The sequence below is a fragment of the Planococcus citri genome, chromosome 4 (assembly GCF_950023065.1).
Source record: "Planococcus citri chromosome 4, ihPlaCitr1.1, whole genome shotgun sequence".
Lineage (NCBI taxonomy): Eukaryota > Metazoa > Arthropoda > Insecta > Hemiptera > Pseudococcidae > Planococcus > Planococcus citri.
This window is the reverse complement of record NC_088680.1, coordinates 38,772,857-38,799,057: the sequence shown is the minus strand read 5'-3', so window position 1 is coordinate 38,799,057 and position 26,201 is coordinate 38,772,857. Positions and strand designations below refer to the sequence as shown.

Here is a 26,201-nt window from a genome sequence, read left to right as displayed (position 1 = left end):
TATTTGTTTTGATATTTCATTGCATTTTGGGATTTGATGAGGAAAAAAGTGAAACTACGTAGAACTGAAACTGAAATTAAAAAGTGAAAACTGAAACGCAAAAGTTTTGCCATCACTGGATTTGATGACTGTAATGGTTTCAAAAAATGAAACAATGAGTAAAAAAGTGAAAAACAATGGAAAATAATCACTTGAAGCATCATGATCCTTATTTTTAGAGTGGGTACTTAACAAACAAGAATGGAGTAGGTAGTTATTGTTGCATTCTACGCATTTTACATCTACTTATTTTACACATTCTACACTTTCTAAGTTTCTACTCATTTTACACATTCTACATCAAATTTTACATATTCTACACCAAAACGTAGAATAGGGTATTCTACGCGTAAATGCCTACCCCTGGTTTCCAGCAGAGCTTCAAACCCAGACAGGGATGTTGATGATATTAAATATCATGATAATTGAATTGATTGTTTGAATAAATGATCTATCACGATACTAACAACATGCAATCTTTTCCACAAGAATGGCTAAAGTGAACGCGAAAAATCAGAGACTGCGCATGTCAAAACTGTGGGTGGAGCTTACTTCCAAAACACAACAGCCTCCCTCCAGTTTCTAGAGTAAATTTCTTGTTGCACCCTAGCAATCCTTGCAGAAAAGATCACAAGTTGTTGGCAGGGGCGCTAACTGTAACCATAACCGCAAAAAACTGAAAACCGTAACCGAAACCCGAACAAGATCCATAATTTTAGCCATTTTCAAACCCTAACTGAAAACAAAAACCAAAATTTCATAGGTTTTTTAAAAACCGTAAAAAAACATAACAAGCATAATGAAGCAGTTTGAGTGAAACTAAAACCTAAACCGATATAATTTATTTTGGTTTTTGGTTTGGGTTTTTTATCACAGTACATTTTTTTGCCACTCATTTTTTGTGATTTTTTCACTTTTTTGACTTTTGATCACAAATTTATGTACAGGGTGCCCACAAATATCGAGCACCCCTAAGAAAGTTTTTCATTAAAAATATAGGTTGGCAACGTGAAATAGATGCATATGATTGGTGGAATGTTCTCTCTCCAGTCCAACAACCAATCGGCAATCATGTGCTATCATTATTATCATTCACTGTGACCAACCAAAGTATTTTAGTTGAAAACTTTTTTAGGGGTGCTCAATATTTCTGGGCACCCTGTATTGAAAAAATTATATAATTATTGTTCTTGAAAAATATATACTTTTTTAGAATTAATATGAAATTACTATACTTTGTTTCCTGAGATTGAGAAATTTTGAATTGAAGATATTTGAAAAAAAAAATATGTAAAACTGAAAAAAAACAAAAACCGAAACTGAAACCCGAAATTTTGAATTTCAAAACCAAAACCGAACCAAAAACCAAAAAATTTCAAGGAAAAATTGGAGTGAAACCGTAATTGTAATTAAAATAATTACGGTTAGCAGCCTTAGCACCCCTGGTTGTTGGTATTGTGATATCACAATAATCTTGATAATTGGACAAAATTAATAAAGTAGCAATCGATAATATCGGTGGCATCCCTGAACTAGAATGTTTTCAGGGACCAGTGCCAGAGGTACAGATATAGATTTTCTTTTCAGAGAATTGGGTAGGGGGATTCCATCCATTTTGAATTATTTCCATTTTTTTTTTTTTTGCTATATTGGATAAAATATTGGTGGAATACCCATATCTATCTAGTACCCAATGTATCAGATATTTAGGTAGCGGTATGGATACAGGTATTCCTCCTGTCATTTTTTCAAGTACAGGGTGCGCAGAAATATGAAATATCATGTACCCCTAAAAAAGTTTTCTGCTAAATATTTCAGTTGGTATGCAAATGCATCTATTTCACATTGCCAACTCATATTTTTAATGAAAAACTTTCTTTGGGGTTCACGATAATTACACTAGGCAACAATTTTTGACCTTTTTTTTGTTTTCGGGTTGAAAATGGGCCTAATCGATAGTTTAGACCCTAAAACAAAAAACAGAGTGGGATTTTTCAATTTGAGTTGTTTTTGTGGTCAGGAGAGATGATCAAAGTTGCAAAAATGGCCGTTTTTGCCCTATTTTACAAGTTTGTGGCGACATCAGTATTCAGTTTCAAAAAAAAACAAGGTCATATTCGGATTCTACGCACTTTTTTAAGTAAACATCTTTACCGGATTTTTGATTTTCGAACATTCAAGCGCATACGGAAGATTTTCGTTTGTAACACGAGATTTTTACTGCACGAGAGCCTCGCCCGCGCGAACACGGTTCCGCGCCACGATTACGTCGTGGAGTAACGCCAGCGTTGCGCGCTCCGAGATTTAAAATATGTTTCAAACAAAAATCTTCCGTATACGCTTCAATGTTCGAAAATCAAAAATCCGGTAAAGATGTTTACTTAAAAAAGTGCGTAGAATCCGAATATGACCTTAGTTTTTTTTGAAACTTGAATACTGATGTCTCCACAAACTCGTGAAATAGGGCAAAAACGGTCATTTTCGCAACTTTGATCATCTCTCCTGATTACAAAAACAACTCAAATTGAAAAACCTCACTCTGTTTTTTGTTTTAGGGTCCAAACTATCGATTAAGCCCATTTTCAACCCGAAAACAAATATGCCGTTGCCTAGTGTTATCATTGCACACCCTGTATGGGTATGGGTGTAGGAACAGAAATTGATAAGATTTTTTGTTTGGGTGTGGGTATAGCCAGTATAGGTTTGAAGCCTGGATTTCCAAAGAAAAAATTGTTGGTTTGTTTCATTTTCATAGCCCTGAATTAAGCCCAACTGAAAGTAAAGAATACTCCCAGTGGAAAGCTACAAAGCATCCTGTAGTCTGGAACTCTCCCCTAAAAAATGAGTACAACTAGTGGATATGTAACGATGAGAAAGAGCTCTTTGCAGAACATCTACCTACACAAAACATTCCATCCACAGCAGCCAAATCTCCAAATAAAACCTGTAACTCTCAGGCAAGTTTTCCACAGAAATTGGTAAGAACACGAATCTAAGGAAATCTGCAGGGATTGATGAAATCTCATAAGAAATACTGAAGGAGATATTGAAAAAAAAGTACTGTGTTTAACATATACATATTCGTCATATTCAATGCACGCTTTCAGCTAGAACATGTGCCACCATGCTTCAAAATTGAAAAAAACTGGACAAGCTCGAAGAAAAAGTGGAATTGTATAGACCAATAATTTCTATATTGCCTGCACTATCAAAATTATGAAAAGTTACTTCTGAAACCACAAAATGCCTCAAACCACAAGCCAAAATACCAGATCATAAGTTTGGGTTTTGCATTCAACACTCAATAATAGACCAGCTCCAAGCTGTGTCACAGCTATTATTGAAAAGACATTTGAGGAAAAGAAATACCGTTCTGCAGCAAGCAGCATTTCTTGATGTAGCACAAGCATTTGACTGAGAATGGCACAAGAGTCTCCAATCACAACTTGCAGGAATCCTACTAGGAAATTCCGTCCTACAAAAATCATCACACTGAAAAAACTAGTTACGTCTGAAGAAAAAGTGGAATCATACAGACCAATTTCTATACTGCCTGCAATATCAAAATTATTTGAAAATTCATTTCTAAAACACTTCAAACCACTAGTCAAAATATAAGTACCAGATCACTAGTTTGGGTTTTGCCATCAACACTCAATAATAGACTAGGTCCACTGTGTCACAGCTATTATTGAAAAAGCATTTGAGGAAAATCAAAACCAAATATTGTTCACATAGAAACAGTTATTCCGCCCATTTAAAAAAAACTTCAGAATCATACAAGTAGGCATTTTACCAACACATGGCACGAATTTTGAATAATTCGGACATCTTTAAATCCAAATTCCGAAGTGATCTTTGATAGTACAGTAAACTCTCAATTACTGCGCACATTATGGTCCAATTTAGTACTCATTCATCGCGATAATGTGCCGGAATTTAGTACCTACATGCATAATAACACAATGCGCAACACTTTCGTCTCTATTTTCCATTTTATTTCGTAATTAATATGTAAAGTCGTAATTTTCAACGTAATCGTTTCAATTTACATACATTTATCAATTTGGTCCCTTTATAATGCTATGCCTACCTACATATACCTATTTTTAGATTACATAATTTCTCCCTACCATATTTTTTTCAAAAAAATTCATCACTTTACAAGTCTACTCAATTAAATAGATACCTACATAATTTGTTTCATTCCGTTTCCCCTTCTTACCAATTTTGAACCTGCTATGTTTCCTCTTTTACACACCTTTCACACAGGGCTGTTAGACACGAAACGTAAACGTGTCGTTTCGTTTCGGTTGAGCTCTTTGAACCAAACTGTTTCGTTATACCGTTTCGTTTCGTTCCAGAAAAGTGGTATCATTTCGTTTCGTGCCGTTTCGTGTCGTTTCGTTTCGTTTCCTTCCAGCCAAAAAAAGTGAGATAAGCGGACATTTTTAGTAGTAAATGCAGAAGAGAACCCCCCTAAAGGCTCTAAATGGATAAAATTTGAGTGAATTTGACAAAATTTGGTCAAAATTTACAAAAAAAACTCACCATGAAAATCCGAAAATTGCAGAAACAGAAATGATTCGTTTCGTTATAACGTTTCGTTTCGTGTAATTTTTTTGATTCGTTTCGTTTCGTGTCTCGTTTCGTGTCCAGAGGAAAAAAATACCGTTTCGTTCCGTGTCTTTCGTTTCGTTTCGTTTCGTATTAACAGCCCTGCTTTCACATTCGTAGTACAGACAGAACACGAATGTAGGTACGTTTTTTCCCCTTTTGTTATCCTCTACTCGTCTTCACCGCGTCGTCGTGATTCCCTGACCCATGCTCGTGGCTGGTACCAAAAGTCGTAACTTTAACGGCGTTTCTGCTCGTAAATATGCATGTACCAAGTGGAGAAATTATCTAGAAAATTTACACTCGATAGTTCCATTTAATAAACTCATTTTAACGAAGAGAAAGGTACACCTTATTACAAAGCAATAACATCCCATGTAACGAGTAGGTAAGTACGGAGTACAACCAACTATGTAGATACCACAAGTAAAGTACGAGTACTTTCCGCTCTTGCAGTTTAGGTACTTCACGTGGAAACGAAACGATTTCCAAACGCTGAAAACTGCAGGGAATTGGGACCATCATCTGAGCCGAGTAAATCATCCGAACAGACCCTCGTTCGAATATCGTGCATTCGTGTCATTATTACTCTCGCTGAATTATGCAAATATGCAGCTCGCTCGTCGATTATCTAATCGTATACACGAGTATCCAGTTCGTAAACATTTTCGTATGACTTCATCGAATCATCATATTATCAATACGAGTATAGTGTACACGATGCGATGAGCCGGCCGGTGGACTAATCCATTTGCATATTGACATGACACATTATGGTAGACCCGGACGCGGACGTCCGCCAAACCACACTACGTATATCCTTAGGTGCCAATAATATCGCAGTTCTGTGGCCTGGCATGGCATCGCGCTGATGATGTCTCATTACGTGTGAAAGTGTTAGGTTATCATACAAGGTGTCCTATTAATAGACGTCTGCCATGCTTCGGGGTTGTGTGGGCCTTTAACTAAGTGGGCTATGAAAAATGAAAGAAATTCTTATGAAAAGGATGTCTGTTCTGATCTTTGAGGGGGCAATAACTCAAAATGTCTAGCTTCGACATATAGGACAAAATTAGTGGATTTGTGGGTTAAAATGAGCACCTCGAACAAGCAGTTGAAAATCAAATTTTAGCAACCTTCCATAAAAAAATCTAAATTCATTTCCTCTCCATTTCTCTCATAGTGAGACTCACTTCTGCACACCCTCTAAGACCGTGATCTATACACCGAGACCTCCAAATCAAAGAAGGTTATGATCCAGCCCCCTTTTTACGATAATTAGACGCTCATCTCGTGCACCTAACTAAACCAACCACCTCCCCGATTAAATTCAACCCATAAGTACATAAACACGCAACTGTACGCAAGTTGAACGCATCATGCACCACAGACGTAAATAGAGTAAAGTATACGCAGAAGTATCTTCCTAACCTATACGTAAAAAAAAATTAGGACATGTGAAATCGTCACCCGCGTAACCCTCTTCTCGTCTCCCTTTCTATCTGATCATGCTATAATTCTCTCTTTCTAAGCAGTACACGTATGTGTAGTACACCTTGTGCCAAAGACACAGCAGCACTACGTATGGTTTCGGATTGCTCTGTTTCCATTTGTTGTTATTGTTATTGTTGTTGTTGTTGCAAATATACTTTCGTCTTTATCGCCATCGCATCCTCGTCGCGTCGCTCGCGGTTACCGCGGTCCACGTCCATGTCCATGTCCATTGCCAACAATACATAGTATGCTATTCGTTAACCTACAATTTAACGCTGAAAGACCTGATTACATATCTTTCTCTTTCTTTAGTTTTTGCCAATTTGTCTAATGATGAGTATCATATTTTTTTCGTCGAGTATGATACCAACAGAATCTTACATGGATAGGTAAGTCCTGAAAGTTTGTTGTATCCTTGAATTCTCATCTTCGTGCAAGGGCAAAATATAATCATACATCAAATTGAAAAACGCCTACAAAAATTACTCCAAATGATGCTAATTTTTGAGAATGTGCTCGAAACGAAATGGTAAATGGTACAAAAGTGAATGTGGAAAATTTAAATCTGCCTTTTTATTTTCTCAAGAGTCTAAAAGAGATGACATAGATGAAAGAAGAATTACAGAAATGAAACCAAAGCACCTTCATTGTGACCAACGTATCCTAATTTCAACATCCCCGGTCATCTCCATCCCCTTCAAGTTGGGAAAAACTTGATTTTCCTTTCATTTTCGACCCCTCAGGAACCCAAAAATTAACCCAGGCAATCCAATTTTGGCACAACCAGGGAAAAGGTGACATAACATGCCTTTTGTAAATTTAAACCTTCGAACCTCATCATGACTCTTCTACAGGGTCGAGAAAGACCATTTTTGAGCAATTTGTTGCGTTCGTTCAGCTACAGAATAGATCGAGGCCCCTGGGTCATTCCACGCCAGTTTGAGCAAGAAGTGGTATTGGGGGGGGGGTCGGCGATTTTTTTGAAATTTTTCCTGTGGAAAGACTTTATGAAGGGATGACCAATGGCGCAAATCGCAGCCCTCTAGCCCTTTTTTAAAAGCTGCTAGGCGGTGTCAAGGTTTTTTGTGAACTTAGAATACCATCACCTATTTCAGCAGTGGATTACTCGATAACAACGATACTTACCGAAATGGAACTTTTTCCAGTAGTTAGGGGTTTTGAAACGCTTTTTGGTGATATCATAAAAATCATTGTTGCCACTTTTTTTTGAACGAAAAATTAGCTAGAAGTTTCAAAACGTAGTTTTCATCGGAAAGAACCAGGTAAGTCACTTTTTTTCAAAAATGAGTTTAGAGTTGAATTGAAGAGCTCTATTCCAAAGTGGGTTAAGTCATTTTTTCCTCCCAAAAATGCGTTTACAATTATTGATGCTAAAATTTGTTCTGTTTCAAAAGGTCGGTGCACCTTCCCTTTCTTTGGATATTGAACAATTGCTTGTAGAAAAATTTATTTTGAAAAATCGATGACTTGACCCGTTTTTGAAGCAAAAATCCCCTTAAAACGTGTTTTTTTTTTCAAAATGACTTAACCCACTTTGGAATAGAGCTCTTCAATTATATTCACACTGAGGAGTAGAAAAATGTATTCTTTTTAGATTTTGAAAAAAATCGATTTTTCGTGGTTAAAATGGCCTTTGAAAAAAAGAGGAGGGGAGAGAAATGAGCCGAGACCAAATGTGAGGCGACAGGAAGAAAATTTCAACATCGTTAACTATTTAAAATGCGAAAATTTTTCATTAAGTCATCATAATAATCAATTTTCATCGAATTCAAGTTGTTGCAAAAGCAAAACACTAATTTTTCGATTTTTTGCTTGATTTTTTCACGAAAAGAGTGACTTTTCAACTCGTGACTGGCGTGCCATCTTTTCATTTTTTTTCTACAATGCCTCAAATTGTGTTTGTGGGATGTTGTGTGATGTATTTCCAGTCATTACTTTTATGAAATTCAAATTCACTACAAAATTGGAGCATAACATACGTATTCAAAAATTGGGATGGCACTATTTCGTAAAATCAATTTCTGAAAATTGAAAGCTTGCGAAAAAATGCGATTTTTTAATTTACAACATGAAAAAAAATTTGACTGGTGAAGTTGACCCATTTGACCTTTATTTTTAAGTATCCGTTGAAATACTTGAAAACCCCCTTTCACTCAATGAACATGAACTCATCACAAAAAAATTAAAATTCAAAAAAATTCAATTTTCAATTCCAAACATCAAAAAAAGTTAAAATGTATTCAGTTGTCTTATTTTGACCTCTTTCTGACGTATTTCATGAAAAATTTAATAAAAATTAAACTCAAAGCAAAAAAATTAAAATCTGCTTATTTTTTGTTTATCGAGTAAAAGGGGGTTTTCAACTTTTTCAACGGATACGTAAAAATAGGGGTCAAATGGGCCAGCTTCGCCAATCAAAACTTTTTTTCATGTTTTAAATCAAAAAATCACATTTTTTCGCAAACTTTTAATTTTTTCAAATCGACTTTACGAAATAATGACATCCCAATTTTTTAATATGTTGTTCAGCATGAAAAGTTGTCTACAATACATTTTTTTCAGAATTTTTGAGAGTAGGAACGATATAAAAACTAAGTTTTGAAACTTTTCGAGCTAATTTTTCGTTGGAAAAAAATGTCAACACCGATTTTTATGATATGTACCACCAAAAAGCTTTTCAAAACCCCTAACTATTGGAAAAAGTTCCATTTTGGTAGGTATCGCGGTTTTTGAGTAACCCACTGATGAAATGGATGATATTTTAAGTTCACTAAAAACTTTGACACCCCCTAGCAGCCTTTAAAAAAGGGCTAGAGGGCTGCGATTTGCGCCATTGGTCATCCCTTCATAAAGTCTTTCCACAGGAAAAATTTCAAAAAAATCGCTGACACCTCCCTTACCAATTCTTGGTCGAATTGACGTGGAATGACCCTCCCCCCTCCCCCTACAAGTTCACCTGGGGTAATAAAATTAACCTTACTTGACCCCTCTCCGGGTTCAAAAACGATTTTTAGCTAATTGCGGGCAATAAAATTCCAAATCTTATATAATGAAGGCCACCCTGATACCCGGCAAAAAGTTCACCTTTAATGACACTTGAAAAAATACGAGTCTCTCTTCCTTCTGCTTATTTTTGTTGAGTATGAGTTGATATTATTTAAAAGATCTGGGAACCTCACACTCATAGAACGATATCAGTATTCGAAAAGTTGTACCATTTAACCGTTCGCTAGCTTACTTAATAGCGGAAATTCTACTCATTTTGATAAAGTTCATCGACATCGTCATCTGCATCTATGTAGTATTTTGAATTTCAAATTATGTCTTTGGTCTAAGCGCCGCACCTGTACCTCCTCCGCAGCATGCAGCTTATCGTGGATATCCAAACCCACGACATCTCGGTGTGTTTTTGCGGGCGGTCTTGCTCTTGCATCTGCATAAGCGACGAACGTCGTGTGAGTGGACAATAAACGCGGAAGCTTTGGTCGTCGATGCGATACCTCTCGATAAAGGCCATCGTCATCTCTCGTCAATACGATTCCCTTCTTTATTCTCATAAACCCGCTGCGGTATCGAATTTTTTGGACAATAGAGACTATAATTTAGCGAAGTGTACTCGTAATTCGTTCATCGTGGCCACGGTCTGCGATGCAAATCAACAGTCAACACCGATATCGACACTGTCGTTGCGGATGCGATAGATCAATCGTAGGTACGAGTATATTATTAGATTACACGTATATTTCGTACAGCTGGGACCGATAGTACATAAGACCTACCTATTCGTGTAATAAAAGTACTTATGGCGCGTGAAATTGAAAGCGAATAACCGTAACGAGGAAAATAAACTGTTTGTTGAGGTCGAACGATATGAGCATAGAGAGACAGGTAAAGTACATGTACATACAAACTATGACGCGGTGTACTTGAAGTGTACGTTGCAGATTCAAGGTTACGCAGTTCCGATCAGGTCGCTGTAAGTGCGCGGCGGCGTGGCGGCGTATTGCTCTCAGGTCTCGGGCTCGGCGACGACGACGGCGGCGGCGGCGGCAGCAGACGACACAATATGTATGTACTCGTATAGGGCATGTACCAGCGAGAGATCAAGATGTTGGAATTGTCGCGCATTGATACAGGAGGAGGAGAAGAGGGTAAAAGATGCAGTTTCCATTTAAGGAGCACGAGCATCAGGTCTGTGTTCTCGGGGCTGAATTGTAAGAAAAGAAGACAAGTTAATGACCGTTTAATTCGTTCATATCGATGACTTATGGCGCGTGAGAGATTCGCGTACGTGTAAAAGAAAATAAAAGACGATCATTCGATCAAATGCCATCTCTGGAACCAGTTGCCTTGATTATGGCGAAGGAATCTATGGACATGTTGTACGGACGATGTCAATTACTTGTAAGCCTATAGCCGTGTCCAACTGTTCACTGTCCAGTGTCAATAGTTTGTAAACTGCGAGTGCGATGTGTGCCCTTTACCTCCATAGGATCTTTTGCAGTGGGCTGTGTGTTGACAGTTGAGGTTATGTCAGCGAAATACATCTATATCTACATATTCAGTTTTCACCTGGGGTCAAGTTTACCTTTTCTGAAATACTCGTTCGGTATCTCGTTTGCGGTAATTTTAGATTACGTTGTTTCCTGTGTCGAGGAATGTCAACTTATGATATGCCCTCTCCTGTACCTGTATCACCTGCATATTTGACTATAGAGTGATTACGAAGGACAGACAGGTGTACGGAAGAATGTGACGTTTGGGGTGAGGTGAGGTAAATATGTAAATGTTGTAGCAATTTTGAGATTTTGAGGTTTTATATGTTCATTTATGATTACTGTTTGCATTACATACCACAACCCGTTTGAGGGCTTGAAGAATAATTTTTTTCGAGTTATTTAAATTTTTTATTTTTAAAAATATTTTTGCAATTTTTAATATTTTTTGTAATACATAATTCCATGGATACGTATTTGAATAGTTTTCGAATTATTTTTCAAAATAGGATCTCGACCACCCCTGAAGGGTGTATACAAAGATCCTGTCCAATTTTAATTAGAATTCAAAAAGTTATAAGAATGAAGTATCGTGTCAATTATTATCAATTTGAGGAAAATATTGACTCATTTTTTTCGATCCAATTCCTCTTAATCTTTCCCTATCTCATTAACCCGCAGAAATATTATTAAGTGTAACCCTCTATTTTGGGAAAAAATCAATTTGAGAAATTTTGAAAATTTGATATTGTGATACCTGTGTATGTGAATTTATACTAATTCGAGATCCCTGTATAGTTCGAATATTAATATTATATTTTTTGGAATATAGACACCTTATACGTGAAGTATCCTAACTGAAAAAAAGGGGTTTCGAAAAAGAACCCAAAATACACAACCAGCAAACATTTTGGATACATACTGAAATTCATTTTTTGATTTTTTTAGGAATTCAAATTTGGCACATTTCTTATAGGGAAAAACCGAAATCTAATTACTCTGACATTAAAAGCTGAAATTTGATTTATACTGTATTTTTGAACTCCCGAGTCGATCGTTCACGGTTTCAAACCGCTCTGGAGCCTCCAGTGGATTTTCGGATTCTCCAGTTTTCGAAAAAAACTGTCAGTGGAATGAAAATCAAACGTATAAACTCGGATTTACTTTTTTTGTGACCGTTTCAATCGATTTAGGCGCATATTTTCAAAATCTTTTTGTGCTGGTTCAAATCCAAAATTTTCTTCGATGATTATTTTCTAAAATAAATTGAAAAAGTCACAAATTTTGGATTTAAACGGACACAAATAGATCCAAAAAGTCACAAAAAAAAATGAATCAAATTCTGACCCCTTTGGGGAGATAGATAACGTCTGCTCTAAATGGGCAATAACCTCAAAAATTAACATTTTCGTTATAAGGGAGAAAAAGTGCTACTTTCGTCGAAAATAACTTTTGCTCCCTAGTTGAATAAACTATCAAGTATTAATTTCGAGGTTTTTTTCAACCAAAAAAAAAAAAAAAAGGAGGGTCAAATTTCAAAATAAATACTTACTTACTGCGACAAAATTCAAGTATTTCAATAATTTTTTTAGTCATTTTGGCATCGCGCCCATTTCTTTCCCCAAAAATTAAAAAAATACATAAAAACAAATCTCAGAGAATAATTGTTTTCTTTATAGGGTTTATGACCTCATTCGACAATCGTTTCAGTACCTAATAAGAATGAACGAATAAGCCGGAGACTATCATAATATTTGCGGCCCAGAAAATCTTCAAAAATTCTCATGTGCACCCTCCCCTCCTCACCTTGATACCCCACACAATATTTATGGAAATTAAAAATTTTTCTCCTTCCTCAAAGCTCAATTTTGAGTTTGGAGCAAAACAGATTCATAAAAAATGAATTCAACGACCCAAAAATACCCTCCTATTTTCGGAATTGTGAACAGCTAAAATTTCTCACATCCCATTATGGGGAGGGGGCTCGAAATATTCCAAAATTTCAGAAATCGGTAGTTCATCCTTATCAAAAATTCTATTGCCACGTCGATTTTTCCGCTTTAAAAGCACTGCGAACGCGAAATGGCCCAGTAATGTTCAAAAAATTTGGGAGAATTTAAATTCCTTTTCACAGCTTATCCTGAGTCTGCCATGCCTCAAAGCAAAGTATTATTTCGATTCATAAATCAAATACTTTCAAATTGGAACGTTTTTTTTTGTTTTCAAAAGTTACAAAGCACACAGCCCCCCTCCCAATTTTGGAGCCAAAAATTCATAATTCTTGATGGTGATGTGCTTCAATATTGTGTAGTTATTTTTCAATTTCATCCCTGAAACAGGCGATCGTTCGCGAATAATTCGCTCAGTAGGTGATTCTGTCGTTCAAGAACGACCAGCTCATTTTCGAATGAATTATTTTCGGGAGTCGATCGTGAAAGATTCGTGCATCATAAGTGATTCAATCATTTACTGAAAATCCATTCGTTTGAGGCCGAATCACTCAACTTCATAACTATTTTTCGCCATCATGTCTGCCTGTTTTTTCAATTCCATTGATTGTGTGTGCTCGTTCGCAAACGATTCACTCAATTGGTGAAGTCAAGTCGTTCACGAACAATTAATTCATATCGCTTGAATCATAATTTCATGGTGATGATTTGCTCCAATATTGGCTGGTCATTTTTCAATTTCATTCAAAACATATTGTCGGTCCTGAACGATTCACCCAACGGGATTCCAATCTGTCTTTTTCGTACGATTGACTTTTTTTCCGTATGAATCAGAATCAATATTACTCGTACTGACGAGTGATGACAGATGATTTGTTCCAATATTTGGTTGGCACTATTCAATTTCATCAGAAACCAGTGTTCGTTCGCGAACGATTCAGTTGATGGGGATTCAGTCTTTATCGAACGATTGATTCATTTTTTGCACACTGTATTATTCTTGGATAATAATCTGTTCAACTGACTATTTTTCCGTTTCTTTTGAAACATGTGATCGTTCGTGAACGATTCTTTTAATAATAGGTGATTTTTTCGTTCCAAATGAAAAATTTATTTCGATGTCTTCTATTTTCATATATTTCATATTTGAAACAATAGAGATGACGCACAAACAATATCTTCAACTGGTGATTCGGTCGTTCGCGAATGATTCATAATTCTCAAATTAGAGTTACTAAATTTCAGATGCTAACGTTCATTTTTAAATTTTTGTTTGGTCAAATATTTCTCGAACGTCGAATGTCTGATCGATTGATTTTTATCTGATTGTTTCAAACTTTCAAGATTTCATGGTTCAGTCTTCCATTTTGAGTTGAAAAAAAAGTGTTCTGATTCCACAGCTCGAATAGTTCAGTGAGTAAAATTATCAAGAAAAGAAAACTAGTACGATTTGTTACTACATCACTTCGATACGCATTTATGGTGTTTTTGGCTCTGTGAGTACACATATGCAACACTTTTGAATCACGACTCCCACGTTTAACCACAATCGGTCGTATCACTTCCTAGGTATTTTACTTCGTTCATTAATACGAAAACTTGAATTTGAAAATTCACATGGATATTTATACGTATTCGTCCATATGTGCATCGTCGTCGTTCTGGTCATCTTACGTAATTATGCATAGACATTTACGTGTGTATGTATAGTGTATACTTTAGGAAAGTGTGAATCTTTCAAATATACCTATCTACGCGAACATATCTGGGTATTTGTTCGTAAACAAACCTACTGATATTTGAGACGTATACGAATGTTATTCAAATGGCAAAACCATCCGTGAAAAAATTTCCACGACTAATTGAATCGCACGAGTCGGCCGAGCCGCGAACACAAGGCCTGTTTGGACAGACCTGCGACTAATTCTATTTCGATGCGAAAGATAACTTAATTACGTGAAAAATTAATACAACATTTTCACATTGAATATACACGTTTCCCTCTCTTCGTGTCTCGCCAAGTATCTAACCCCTGCCCTTTGGTAGTTTCGTATGTGTGTGGTTGTGCCTATATTGGGCATTATAATTCGCACACAATCCATTACGCAAGGCTAAGTCCTATAAATTTACAACATTAATAATAAAAAAATACTCTGTGTTAGGTAGGTATACGAAGTGGAGGTGTACTTGGTCGCGTGACCAAAACTCTGACTTCATAGCATTGGCTTTGTAATGTATACATTTACATTTACACGCCTACGTATGTAAGAGCACACACAACATAATACCTCACTCGGTTCGCAGTCACAATAGGTCATTTCAAATTGAACAAACCTTTTAAGCGATCGACCTATTCCGATGTTTATATTAATATCGTTCGTTATCTTCGCGATTAGAAAATCGTACCGTGTAGTGATCGCGAAAGGATCCGTCAACTCGCACGATATACCTATTATGTTAAAAGTATCCGCCTAACTGGTTCAACTTCGCGGATAGGTAGAAACGTACATATTTTTCCCATAATGTACAAAACGTGTAAATTTTCAAATGTCCCAAAGAGATAAAGAAGAGTTGGTGTATGAAGTGTGTTGTTTATGTGCTGTATGGTTATCGTAGGTCTACGGTTATGGTCGCTTTATGACCTCTTCGAAAATGACTTTATCAACCTACCGCAAAAGTGAATGATGATACTTACATACTCGTATAAATCGTGTATACCGTTCATTTGCAAGTGCATCTGCATACTTACATCCAAAACTTCCTCTCGTCTTTCGAGTTTATTTTTGCTTTTTGGACGCCACAATGGACGGTTCTTTCTGCTCCCCTCTCGCTTCAACTCCTACCTATATTTGCAATTATATGCATCGTGCATTATGTACATATTCATATGCCTTCGCGGATATTACGAATGGAAATTGAAACCGTAACGTTTAGGTAGCAGTTTCCTCGCTCTCGTCCGTCCTCTCCTCATATCTCTTATACTGAAAATATATACGACACGACGACACGCTGACCGCTTTTAAATACTGTTTGTTATCGTCGCCTCGACGACCAACAACGACGCCGCCTGGTATTCTGTAATACGTACACGTACAGTGATATACATAGGTAGGTAGGTAGGTGCCTCGTATAGTATGTGAGAAGAAAGTCGTCATAATTCGAGTCGTGGTGTGAATTTCACCTTATAAGCGTGAGAATTTGTAGAAGTGGGGTTTCAACCATAAATAGAGTATTGAATGTCTTATCACTTTGCAGGTATAATAGTTTGTACAGAGTGAGTGAGCGAGTATAGGTATAGGTAAACAGGTGCGATTTTCTGGATCGAATATACGCGAGAAATAATGAGTTTTGAATGAAAATGCCCATTGTTATACGAATACTGTATTATGCCACGTAATAATAGCCAATAGGTGTTTTTCGATAAAATTATTATACAAGCTAATGAAGTTGTCAAAATTTAATTAGCAGTCTACTGCGAATAGAATGTTGTCATTTGGGTATATTATTACAATATTTCGTAGTCAGTAGTTTGTAAAGCCATGATGATTAGGTATAGTATAATTTGCTCTGAAAAACGTTTTTGGGTAAAATTCTCAATTTTGGTGAGTGGGTAATCATGGAATTGATTTTTTTTTATTCTTGATTTTAGTTGGATTATGAAAATTTAGGGCGTCTACTAAAATCCAGAAAGCTAAATTCGTGCTTTTATAGTTGACTCCCCCCCCCCAGATTTTAAAAATATTCTAATAGAAGATTTTTTTGATATTTTCCTTTATGAAAAAACATGAGATTTCAAGATTCACCCTCTTCTCCTCGCCTCTCTCTGTCCCTTCCATCATTTTATTCAAAACAGGGTGTGTAATAAAACACTCAGACAAAAAAATTATGATTTTTTCGTGACCTTTTTAATGATTTTTTTCTCACATTTTTACCGCATAAAAATACCCCCAGCCCCCCTCCCCAAAAAAACCAAAAATGAAATAACTTGAAACTGCGAGAAATTTTTTTAAAATTTTGTAGGCAAGTCGGTATTTTAGTTTTTTTATTTTTCTGATTTATTTTGAACAAATTTTTCATTTTTTATTTTTTATTTTATTGGCTTTTAAAAAATTTTCAAGTGTGTTTCGAGCAAAGTTCATGACTTTTTATGACTTTTCATGACTTTCATGACCACCTACTAAAATTCATGACTTTTTTATGACTTTCGTGACCATCAGGCACGCTGCAAAAGAACAGGAGATTTGTCAAAAATTTCACGCAACCTCTAACAAGGTTCGTACAGTTTATTGAAATCCAGAGTCAAGAATTTTCGTGATTTTTGGACTACTTTTTTCAATTCACAAAAATTCGATGCAATGACCTGCGAAATTTTCATTATTTTCCTTACTCAGGATTTTGTAAAATCATCTCATTGTTTTTGAAGAATCATTTTTCAGAAAACTTGAAGCAAAAGCAAAGGCAAAAGAAAACTTGTGATTTGAAAAAGGTTTTTTTGTATTTTCTTGGAGCATTAGATAAGACAAAAAATCCGAGAAAACCACTAGGAAAATTCGCAATTTTGGATGAATTGCGCATCTTTTTTACAACTTTAGCAACCATGCTGTTGAATTCTCAAAAAAATTTGAATTTTAAATGTTAGTTGCTAAAATAGTAAAAAAGATGCACAATTCATTTATGTAAAATCGCGAATTCCCCATAATTTCCTCACATTTTGTGACATAATACATAAAAGAAAATTCAATTTTTAAAAAGCGATAATCCTAACGAACATTATTTTTGACATGCGAATCGGTTTTTTAGACTTAAATTTTAATGATTTGAAGGATGTAGTTTTCTACAAAATTAAATTCGGAAAAAAGAGAGAAGTGGCCCGAGCGAAACGCTAGGGCAAAAGCTTTTGAAAATTCATACTATTCAAGAAGTATGGAACAGAGGAAATTGAATAAAAATTTGAAACAACGACATTTTGATAACGACGGTATTTTTTTAGAAATTCTCGGGCATTTTGAAGAAATTTCTTTAATATTTTCGTGCACTACCTAGGTCAAATTTTTTCCTTTTTCATACCGGTTAATTAGGGGCGAGTTTGACTTTAGTCAGGAAGAAATAGGAAAGAATTCATTCTACTGTCTTTGCACCAGATAATAGCGTGGATCACCCCCCCCCCCAAAAAAAAGGAAACGAATTTTGACCAAATTCAGCAAAAACTTTCATTTTGAGTTTAAAGTTATCCGGAAATTTTTTTTAGCTCCGGAGGTGCCCCTGAAGAGGAGAAATAAGTCCTCAGAGGGGGGACATTTTAAAAAAATACATCCCTTCCAAAACTGGGAAAATATTTTGGAATGCAGTAGTGCCCATTTTTTGGTCATTACTGCCAATTTCAAAAATTCGAAAAGAATATCTAAAAACTTGGGAAATTTTTTTCGATTTTTTGAAATTGGCAATAACGATCAAAAAATGGGCATCACTGTGCTCCAAAATATTTCCCCAGTTTTAGGAATGATATTATCTTTCAAAATTTTGGCACAATTAATGCAAAATATTTGCGATGAAAAAATTTTCAAAACACGAATTTATTCAAAAATAAGCGATTAAAAGAGTTCCAATCGCTCAGTAAAACCCTTAAATAGGGTCTTGGATTTTGACAGCAATAGCAATAGCATAGATCCACGCAGAATCTCAGATACTTTCATTTGGGACTGGACCATTTTTCTTAAAAAGGTTGAGTAGCAACAAGAGCGAAAAAACCACGATTTTTTTCAAAAATTCCCTCTCATTGAGGGCCCATTTCTTCCCTCCGGAGACACCTCCGGAGCTATAAGATTTTCTGGGTAACTTTCAACTCAAAATGAAGGTCTCTGCTGAATTTGGTCAGAATTCTCCGACTTTTTATTCAACAAATTATGAATGATACCTCCCAAATCATCGTTCGCGAACGAAAATAATTGTTTCAAAAAACTAATCTGTATTGACTCACGATTTTGACCACTAAAAAAGTTTGAGCTTTTACGAAAGCTCGCAAGCTCACTTATCAAGCCAGCATTATAATTTTTACTTCAATACAAAGGTGGATTGATAGACCTTGGACAGGGATACATACTTCGAAGACCCTATTACTTCACATGAACGAAGAGCAATCGAACGCCTACACACTGCTCATACCAACTCGTCAAGCCACAAGCTTCATCATCCTCCCTGATTCTTGCAGATCTCAAGTCATCTTATACGTAGAATGACACTTTTCCTCGTCTTCTTTTCCTCCCCTCTCAATCCACGTTACCCTAAAAATACCACTAACCCTCAACCATAACTGCAGAAAAATAAAGACACTCACCAACGATGGCATACTGTGGTAAGACTGCATCCTGAGTACAAACGTAGTAAACGACAGTAGTACTGAAAATGCATCCAGTTAGGAACATGATAGCTTTAAAGCATCGGTAACCTGAAACCACAAACAAAACAAAACCATTCATCAACAAAAAATACCTCAAATATCTCAAATAATTAACATCGGCAAAATTAAAAATAACTAAGAAGAAACGCTTCTATACTTAAATCCTCGAGAAAAAAACTACCTTCTCATGGTATAGGTATACTTGCGTATCTTCCATTAATCGTAGGCGGATCCCGCAACAAGTACAGTAGTATTTAGTAAACCGTTCATTGTAATTATCGCGTATTGCTACCGCAAAGTTTATACTTTTTCCCTCCACTCCTTCCTCCCACACGTAATGAGTATTTTCAACGTTAAACGTAATCATCGCACGTTTAATTCATCGATTACCTTGACAATGTACTACGACGATGATGATGACGATTACGACGGACATAACCGTGGCAGTTTTCATTGCTAAAATAGATACTCGTACCTACACCTGCATTTACGTACACAGTATACACACTCATTGCATCCCTTTACCCTCCGCGTCCTCATCATGCAGAGTACTCTTATAGGCTTCATTCTAGTATACAATAATGCAACACTTCGCACCATGAATAAAAACACTATATACGAGTAGGTACCTACATTAGTGGTGTGAACTGCGAGTGCGAGCACCGATATACATACGATTATCAGAGACTAGCAGACAGGTATTCGTCAAGGATACCGTTTTGTTTATATAATATCATCGTATTCTCGCGAACAAAACATAAGCAAACCCATGTACCCAGGTACTCGTATAGTGCAGATACATATGGATACTATGACGATTAAATTTAACGGTTAGCGATTCGTCAAGAGAGAACAAGAGCTCATATATTTTACTCTAGGGCCAGTATACATACAACACATAATGGTAATGTAAATTCAAATCTGCGTCCTATTACCGTTATTACCCTGTTAAACTTGTAAGTTCAATGCAAAAAAAAAAAATACGTTTACCTAGGAACCCAACTACCTACATACGTTCACAATCAGTATATTTTAATAATATAGGTATAGATTAAGGGCATTATACGAAAGCACAACAGAGAATCGCGCATAAATATTACGGTATCAACTGGTTCATCCCATAAACGGTCTATTAAAACGGACGATGGATATTTTATATCCACGCAGTTCGATGGTCTCGATCTCGATACAAGAATAAGAAAAATACAACATGAAAAAAAACGCGTATTTGTACGAATAAGCTACTTTGGTCATCAGTAGTCCATCCATCATGCGTATTAAAACTCGTCTCGTTAACTCCGCACCAGCCCCACATCTCAGCCTCGAATCATTGATCCGATCTTGCATCGCATCTTCTTCGTCGTTATCGTGTATCGTGATCGATAATTAACGTCATTAACTTTCCGCTACTTTCCATACCAAATTCGTCTTTCCCTTCGTCGTTCTGCAGGCCTATACGTCGTGAATCTTCGATCTTAAATTATATCGTTAATCGCCATAATAATAATATTATTATTACTGTCTGCAGGTATTATACCTTATATGCCCAATACGCACGAAAAAAATATCCCAATCTCATCTGCCGAATTACGACCATGGACGATGAGAACGAAAAAGATGAAATTATTAGGTTTTCTGACATGAGATGAGAATGTAATAAACAATTATCGCTTATTATGGCTCCCCCTTCGTACTCTTCCATCATTTGTACTCTTCACTGCCATGTACATATTTTTTTTTCGCTGATTTTATTCTAATGAGATGAGACACGATATGACACGACAACATAAACAGGTACGTAGGTATTCGATAAATTATGTAATTTATTTGAGATTTTTTACGACAGAATAATGCGTATTTTTACGATACAGCTGCCAAATTTAGTGATTTTTAGTTTCTTTCATTCAAAGATTCAAAACGTATTTAATAGAATTTCTTCAAAAAAAAAAAAAAAAAAAAAAAAATGCTCTACGCAGGAAAATATTTGACTAATAGGTAACCAATCTCACAATTCACAAATCAACTATAAACCATAATAATTTTGTACCTACACCAAGTTTTATTTCAATAGAGATCTGAAAATTTCAGAAATTGGATTAGTTATTTTATTAATATTTACCTATCATTATTCAGATTAGATGACATGAGGGGCAAAGTAAGATTATCAAATTCTAAAAGTGAAAAAAATAAAATTTTGGGCACAAATTTTTGACTTTTTCGAAAACAGATATTTTTGAACAAATTTTTCAATTAAGCACTTTCTGCAAGTTTTGAGACATTTTTATAACTTTTTTTTTTTACCAATTTCAAGGCTTGCACTTAACTTTTTTAACCAAAAAAAAGCAACTTTAGTAACCAAAAAAGCTTGAAAAAGTAACCAAAAAGTAGATAACAAAACGCAAGCAAACTATTTCAATGTGGGGAAAAAATCACCCAAAAAAAAAACAAAACAATATAAATTGAAATGTTTTAGTTTTTAATTTCAAAAAGTTGTATAATTATGTACTATTTATTTTGAAACCTGGCAATTTATCACAAAAAAGCGTGACTTTTGGAAAATTTTTGAAAAAAGTAAAACTGAGGTTTTTTTTATTAAAAAAACGACTATTTTTAAAAATTTTGTTAGAGGGTGCAGGATTTTCAAAAATTTTTGGCAAAAAAATTTCAACAAAAAGGAGGACTTCTCTTGGAAATTATTGACCAAAAAATTATACTTTTTGCAATTTCTGACAAATACTTACCAAAGAAAAGCTTTTGGATAATTTTTGAGAAAAAAAAAATAAAAGGCAAAAATTTGACAATTTTTAAGAATGATTAACAGTACATTTTTTCGCAATTTTTTTCGAAAAGTAAAATTTGTTCTCTTCGTAATTTTCCGAAATTTCTACGTAAAAAAACGAGAAAGATTGATAATTTTAGAAGAAAAAAAATCACAAATTTATGGCAATTATGAATTATAAAAAAAATTCTTACCTGCAATCCTTGTTTAAAAATGGAGATTTCTTTTCTCTTTTTTTGGCATTTTTTGCGTGAAAAAAGTAGGACTTTGGGTAATTTTCAGGGAAAATGAATACTTTTTGGAATTTTTAGCGAAAAAGTGGTAACTTTCAGCAAGAAACGAGACTATTTGGGAATTTTGACGAAATATAAGATTTTTTGTTATTTTTGGCAGAAAGGAAGACTTCAACAAATGCAACCGTAACGCTGAAAATGCACGGGAGCGAGTTGGAAAATAATAAAATTTTTCCTTCAAGATGTATGAAAAAATTCAACTTAAAGAATACATTGATTAATCAGGATGTCCACTATTGAATTTATAATGTCGAAATTCTTGAATTTTTTTGAACCTTTCCTCAATTTATATCATTCTTTGATTTGATCATATAAATATGAATAGGTACAGGTACCTAATCGATTTCGATTCTTGATAGTCAGGAGTATCTCGAATCGATTCCTTTCCACGTTAATATACAAAAATCGAACATCGATCGTATGGATTTTTTTCTAAAAAATTTGTCGAAAGAAACATGAACTGCAGCGACTCTTTCCAATTCGATTTCATAAGAGACTTCCATTGTTTTATTTATTGCCTGTGATATAAAATTAACTTGATAATTTTTATGATTGCACGTGATTGCGGTTTTGCTTTATTCATTATTCGGATATTTATACGTTGTTGCAAAAACACATCATTAATTTTCGTATAAATTAAACTGACACCGCAATCTGAGCCAATTTATATGTGAAATATTCTTATAACGATTTGGTTTTTAAAAATTCATCACTTCCTGATTCTTTGCAGTTTGTAAGCCAAGTGCAAAAAAAGCAACTATTTCACATAAAAAATTGATCAATTACATATTTTTTAAAAGCAACCAAAAATAACCTTTTTGAAATTTAAAAAAAAAACATCCCACTCCAAATCAAAAATATTCCAATAACTCTAAAAAAAAACTTCTATCACAGCACCAACCAGAAAAAACCATTTAAAAGATCCATACTTTCTTTATCTACCCTAAGCACATGTAAGTATTTCATACCCACGATGCAATGCAATGAATTCCATCACCCTTCATGCCTTCACCCTTACTTAAGACCAATACACGCGTCAGCAGAAGGAAAATCCAATTAAATCATCCCTTATATTCCCATACGTTTTTCCAACCCCTTACTTAATTCATAAACATAGCGAGTAAAAAAAAAAATAGCAACAACCGATAACACTAGCAACAGCCATGACATCAACAAATGCCAACGAAGGTATCCTAGAGTCATCATATTATAAGGAGAAAAAGGAAATAAGGGTTCAAGTATGACTCATTTATTACATACAACGATTTTTATCTCACTCCCTTCTGATCGAGTAGTTTGTTGCATAAAAACACATTTTCACGAGTAATTCAACACGTCAGATCTGTTGAATTTTTCAAATAAACGATCGAGCACTGCAGTGGATTAGTTTTGTTCTTGAAGAATTCGCATCCAATAATATTTTCACTCTCTCGCTCCACATCGATATTTTTGATATCAGCAAAATTATCATTTTAAATGATACTTTCGATTTTTCTGAAAGATGTTTCCACCTATTAAGTATGGGAAGACGAAGGAGGAGGTGAAAATTTATCATTAAAAATAATCATTTTTTTTTTTATTGAATTGACTATCAAAGAATCTGACATGAAATCGATCAAAAAAAGCACTCAATGGTCTATGCTCCATTCGCCAAAATCTCTTCACGTCTCGTTTCTTCTTTACCTCCTTTTTTATGCCATCCCCATATCCTGGCTCTGTCCGCCTCAGTTTCACGCATCGATTACCTTTATGTAGATAAGCAGCGAGCATAATATAGTTTAGACCGGAATCATGGTTTATCGAATCGCGGATCCTCCTTCACCCTTCATCGACGACTCGACGCGACGTCGAATACATACAAATACAATATTTTAAAAAAATTAGTAAGTATCCTACCTATAGTTATTATAAAACGGATAATCGACAGTTCATCGACGCCAACGTCATCTCCGCTCGCTTACTTTTCCTTTTTCCTCATTTCCTCGTATCCTCTGCGCGGTAGCTGCTGATGCTACTATACATCATCGATATCGCGCATATCATTAACGTAGACAGACGCGGACGCGAAATTGAAAGTACGTAATATACTCGTATTATGAATGTACGAATGAACGCAGTGCGTACCTCTACCTACAAATACAACAACATCGAACTTCGAGTTTTCGATTATTAAATAATCAACTCGCTTGTTCTCTCGAAAACCGGGTGCAGCCTCCGGGTATCTTGTCATTAAGTAATATCTTTCTTCTACCATTATCGCGTTCTGTATTGATCCCTCTCTGTCTCTGTCACTCTATATGTATCTCTCTCTCTCTCATTCTCGTACATCGAATACGCCATACAAATATCAAAACAATCTCTAGGGGGTCTCATTCCTGACCCCTGCGGCCCCTTTCACCCTCAAATGTCAACGTACATACAATACATGAAATAGATATAGATACAGTACTATATAGATTCAAGTTGTTCGTATACAAGGTGTCCCATGAAACGTATGCTCGAGTTTGGAATCGAGTGCTACCAGGTAGGCACGATATGAAAAAAAATAATGTCTATGTATTTCAATAGGGTCAGAAACAAATTGACACTATTCACGAGGAATTCAAATGCCCTTTTCTCAATTCAGCTACGTCGCTCAAAATTATCAGACTGGTAAATTTTCATCTCGATTTCATCGAATAACGACTCATATTTTTCAAAAAAATCTGGAATTCTGGAAACAAGATTGACAATTTTTTTCATAAAATTTTGGGGCACATGGCCACCCCTTCTTAAGCTGCCAATTTTGAAATTAAAAATCAATCTACTTGAATAAATTTATGCATATTATGCCTTCAATTTTCATGACGAGAAGAGTCATTCAAGTAATAATTATTTCAAAGTGCAATATTTCAACATTTTTACTTTGATATCTGAATGAATTTAACTTCCTCTCCCCCTCCCCCGCATCTAGGATTAAGATTGTAAACAAAGTATACATTTTAACTCTTAGATGCATAAGTTGTAAATATATGTACTTATTTAAAAATAAAATACCTTCACCACCTGGTGCGGATTGGAGAACCCAAAAAAATGAAACAAAAATGAATCTTTTGAATGTACAAAAATCATTTTTGCAATGTCAACGGTCATTATGTATTCGAGTCATCAGAACCCCTCCCACTCCCCCAACCAAACAATTTCTAATGTTTTTCGCTACCTGAAGTGATTTTTTTCAAAATTTTTGTCCATGTGAAATGGACTTCAGAATTTGTTTTTGATGGAAATCTTTTTATTTTATTTTGTAAAATTTCACAGTTCATGTTGATGAATCATCTCCCCTCCATCCCCGCCCCCTCACCACAATAGCCCTATAACTGTAAAAATACGAGAAGAATATAAAAAGTTTCCATCTTATAAAAACTGAGTAAGAACAAAATAATCACAATACAAGTTGTGGTATTTTTTCATCTGGAAACTTATGTTGGGGGGAGGGGGGAGGAGAGCAGGAATTGGTTGATGGTGGTCTTCATCTTTGACCTTCTCAGGACACGAGTAATTATTTTTTTCGAATTAATTTATGAAGTTCTCATTATTCATTTAGTCAAAATAAAAATTTAAGGATGTGTTGCAATTCGGATTTAAAACCTAAAGGTCTAATTTTGAAATTAGGCGCCATCCCAGTCCTTCTCCTCCTCATTTTTAAATTGAAAAAATATACTGACTCATCAAGTCAAAAAGTGCAAACATTTTTCAACGATGAAAATTTTCAATTTCCCTGTCATTTTAAATGATAATTATGTATTTGTTCAATTATTTTGAAAGGCATGAAAAAAGTTTCAAAAAATAAATTTCAAAAACAAACTATAAAATTGCAAAGAAAGATGGCTCTGGGTTTATTTCAAAAACCAAATCTTGAAACCAATTTTGAGTTTCGCCCATCAGGATAAAATTGTGGAAAATTCGACATTACAGATTTCAAAAAAAATCTTGCAAATTCAGACGATGACGAAAATTTTGGAATTTTTTCTAATCTAGTGAACACGTGGATTATTTTTCAAATTTTGCATGGTCTCACTCGACAGAATTATGATTTTTTGGAATTTTCTGCAGTTTCTCAGACGTTCAGTTTCTTTC

General features: G+C 35.2%; 1 protein-coding gene across 3 annotated transcripts in view; it reads right to left on the bottom strand.

Annotated features, from left to right (window-relative positions):
- The window catches only part of LOC135844451 (transmembrane protein 198-B), a 54,659-nt gene that overhangs the window by 15,153 nt on the left and 13,305 nt on the right, over positions 1 to 26,201 (bottom strand). For all 3 annotated transcript variants that reach the window (XM_065362670.1, XM_065362669.1, XM_065362671.1), the window contains exon 3: positions 18,951 to 19,061. In XM_065362670.1, coding sequence (XP_065218742.1) covers positions 18,951 to 19,061 — 111 coding nt within the window. The remainder of the gene's footprint in view (positions 1 to 18,950; positions 19,062 to 26,201) is intronic.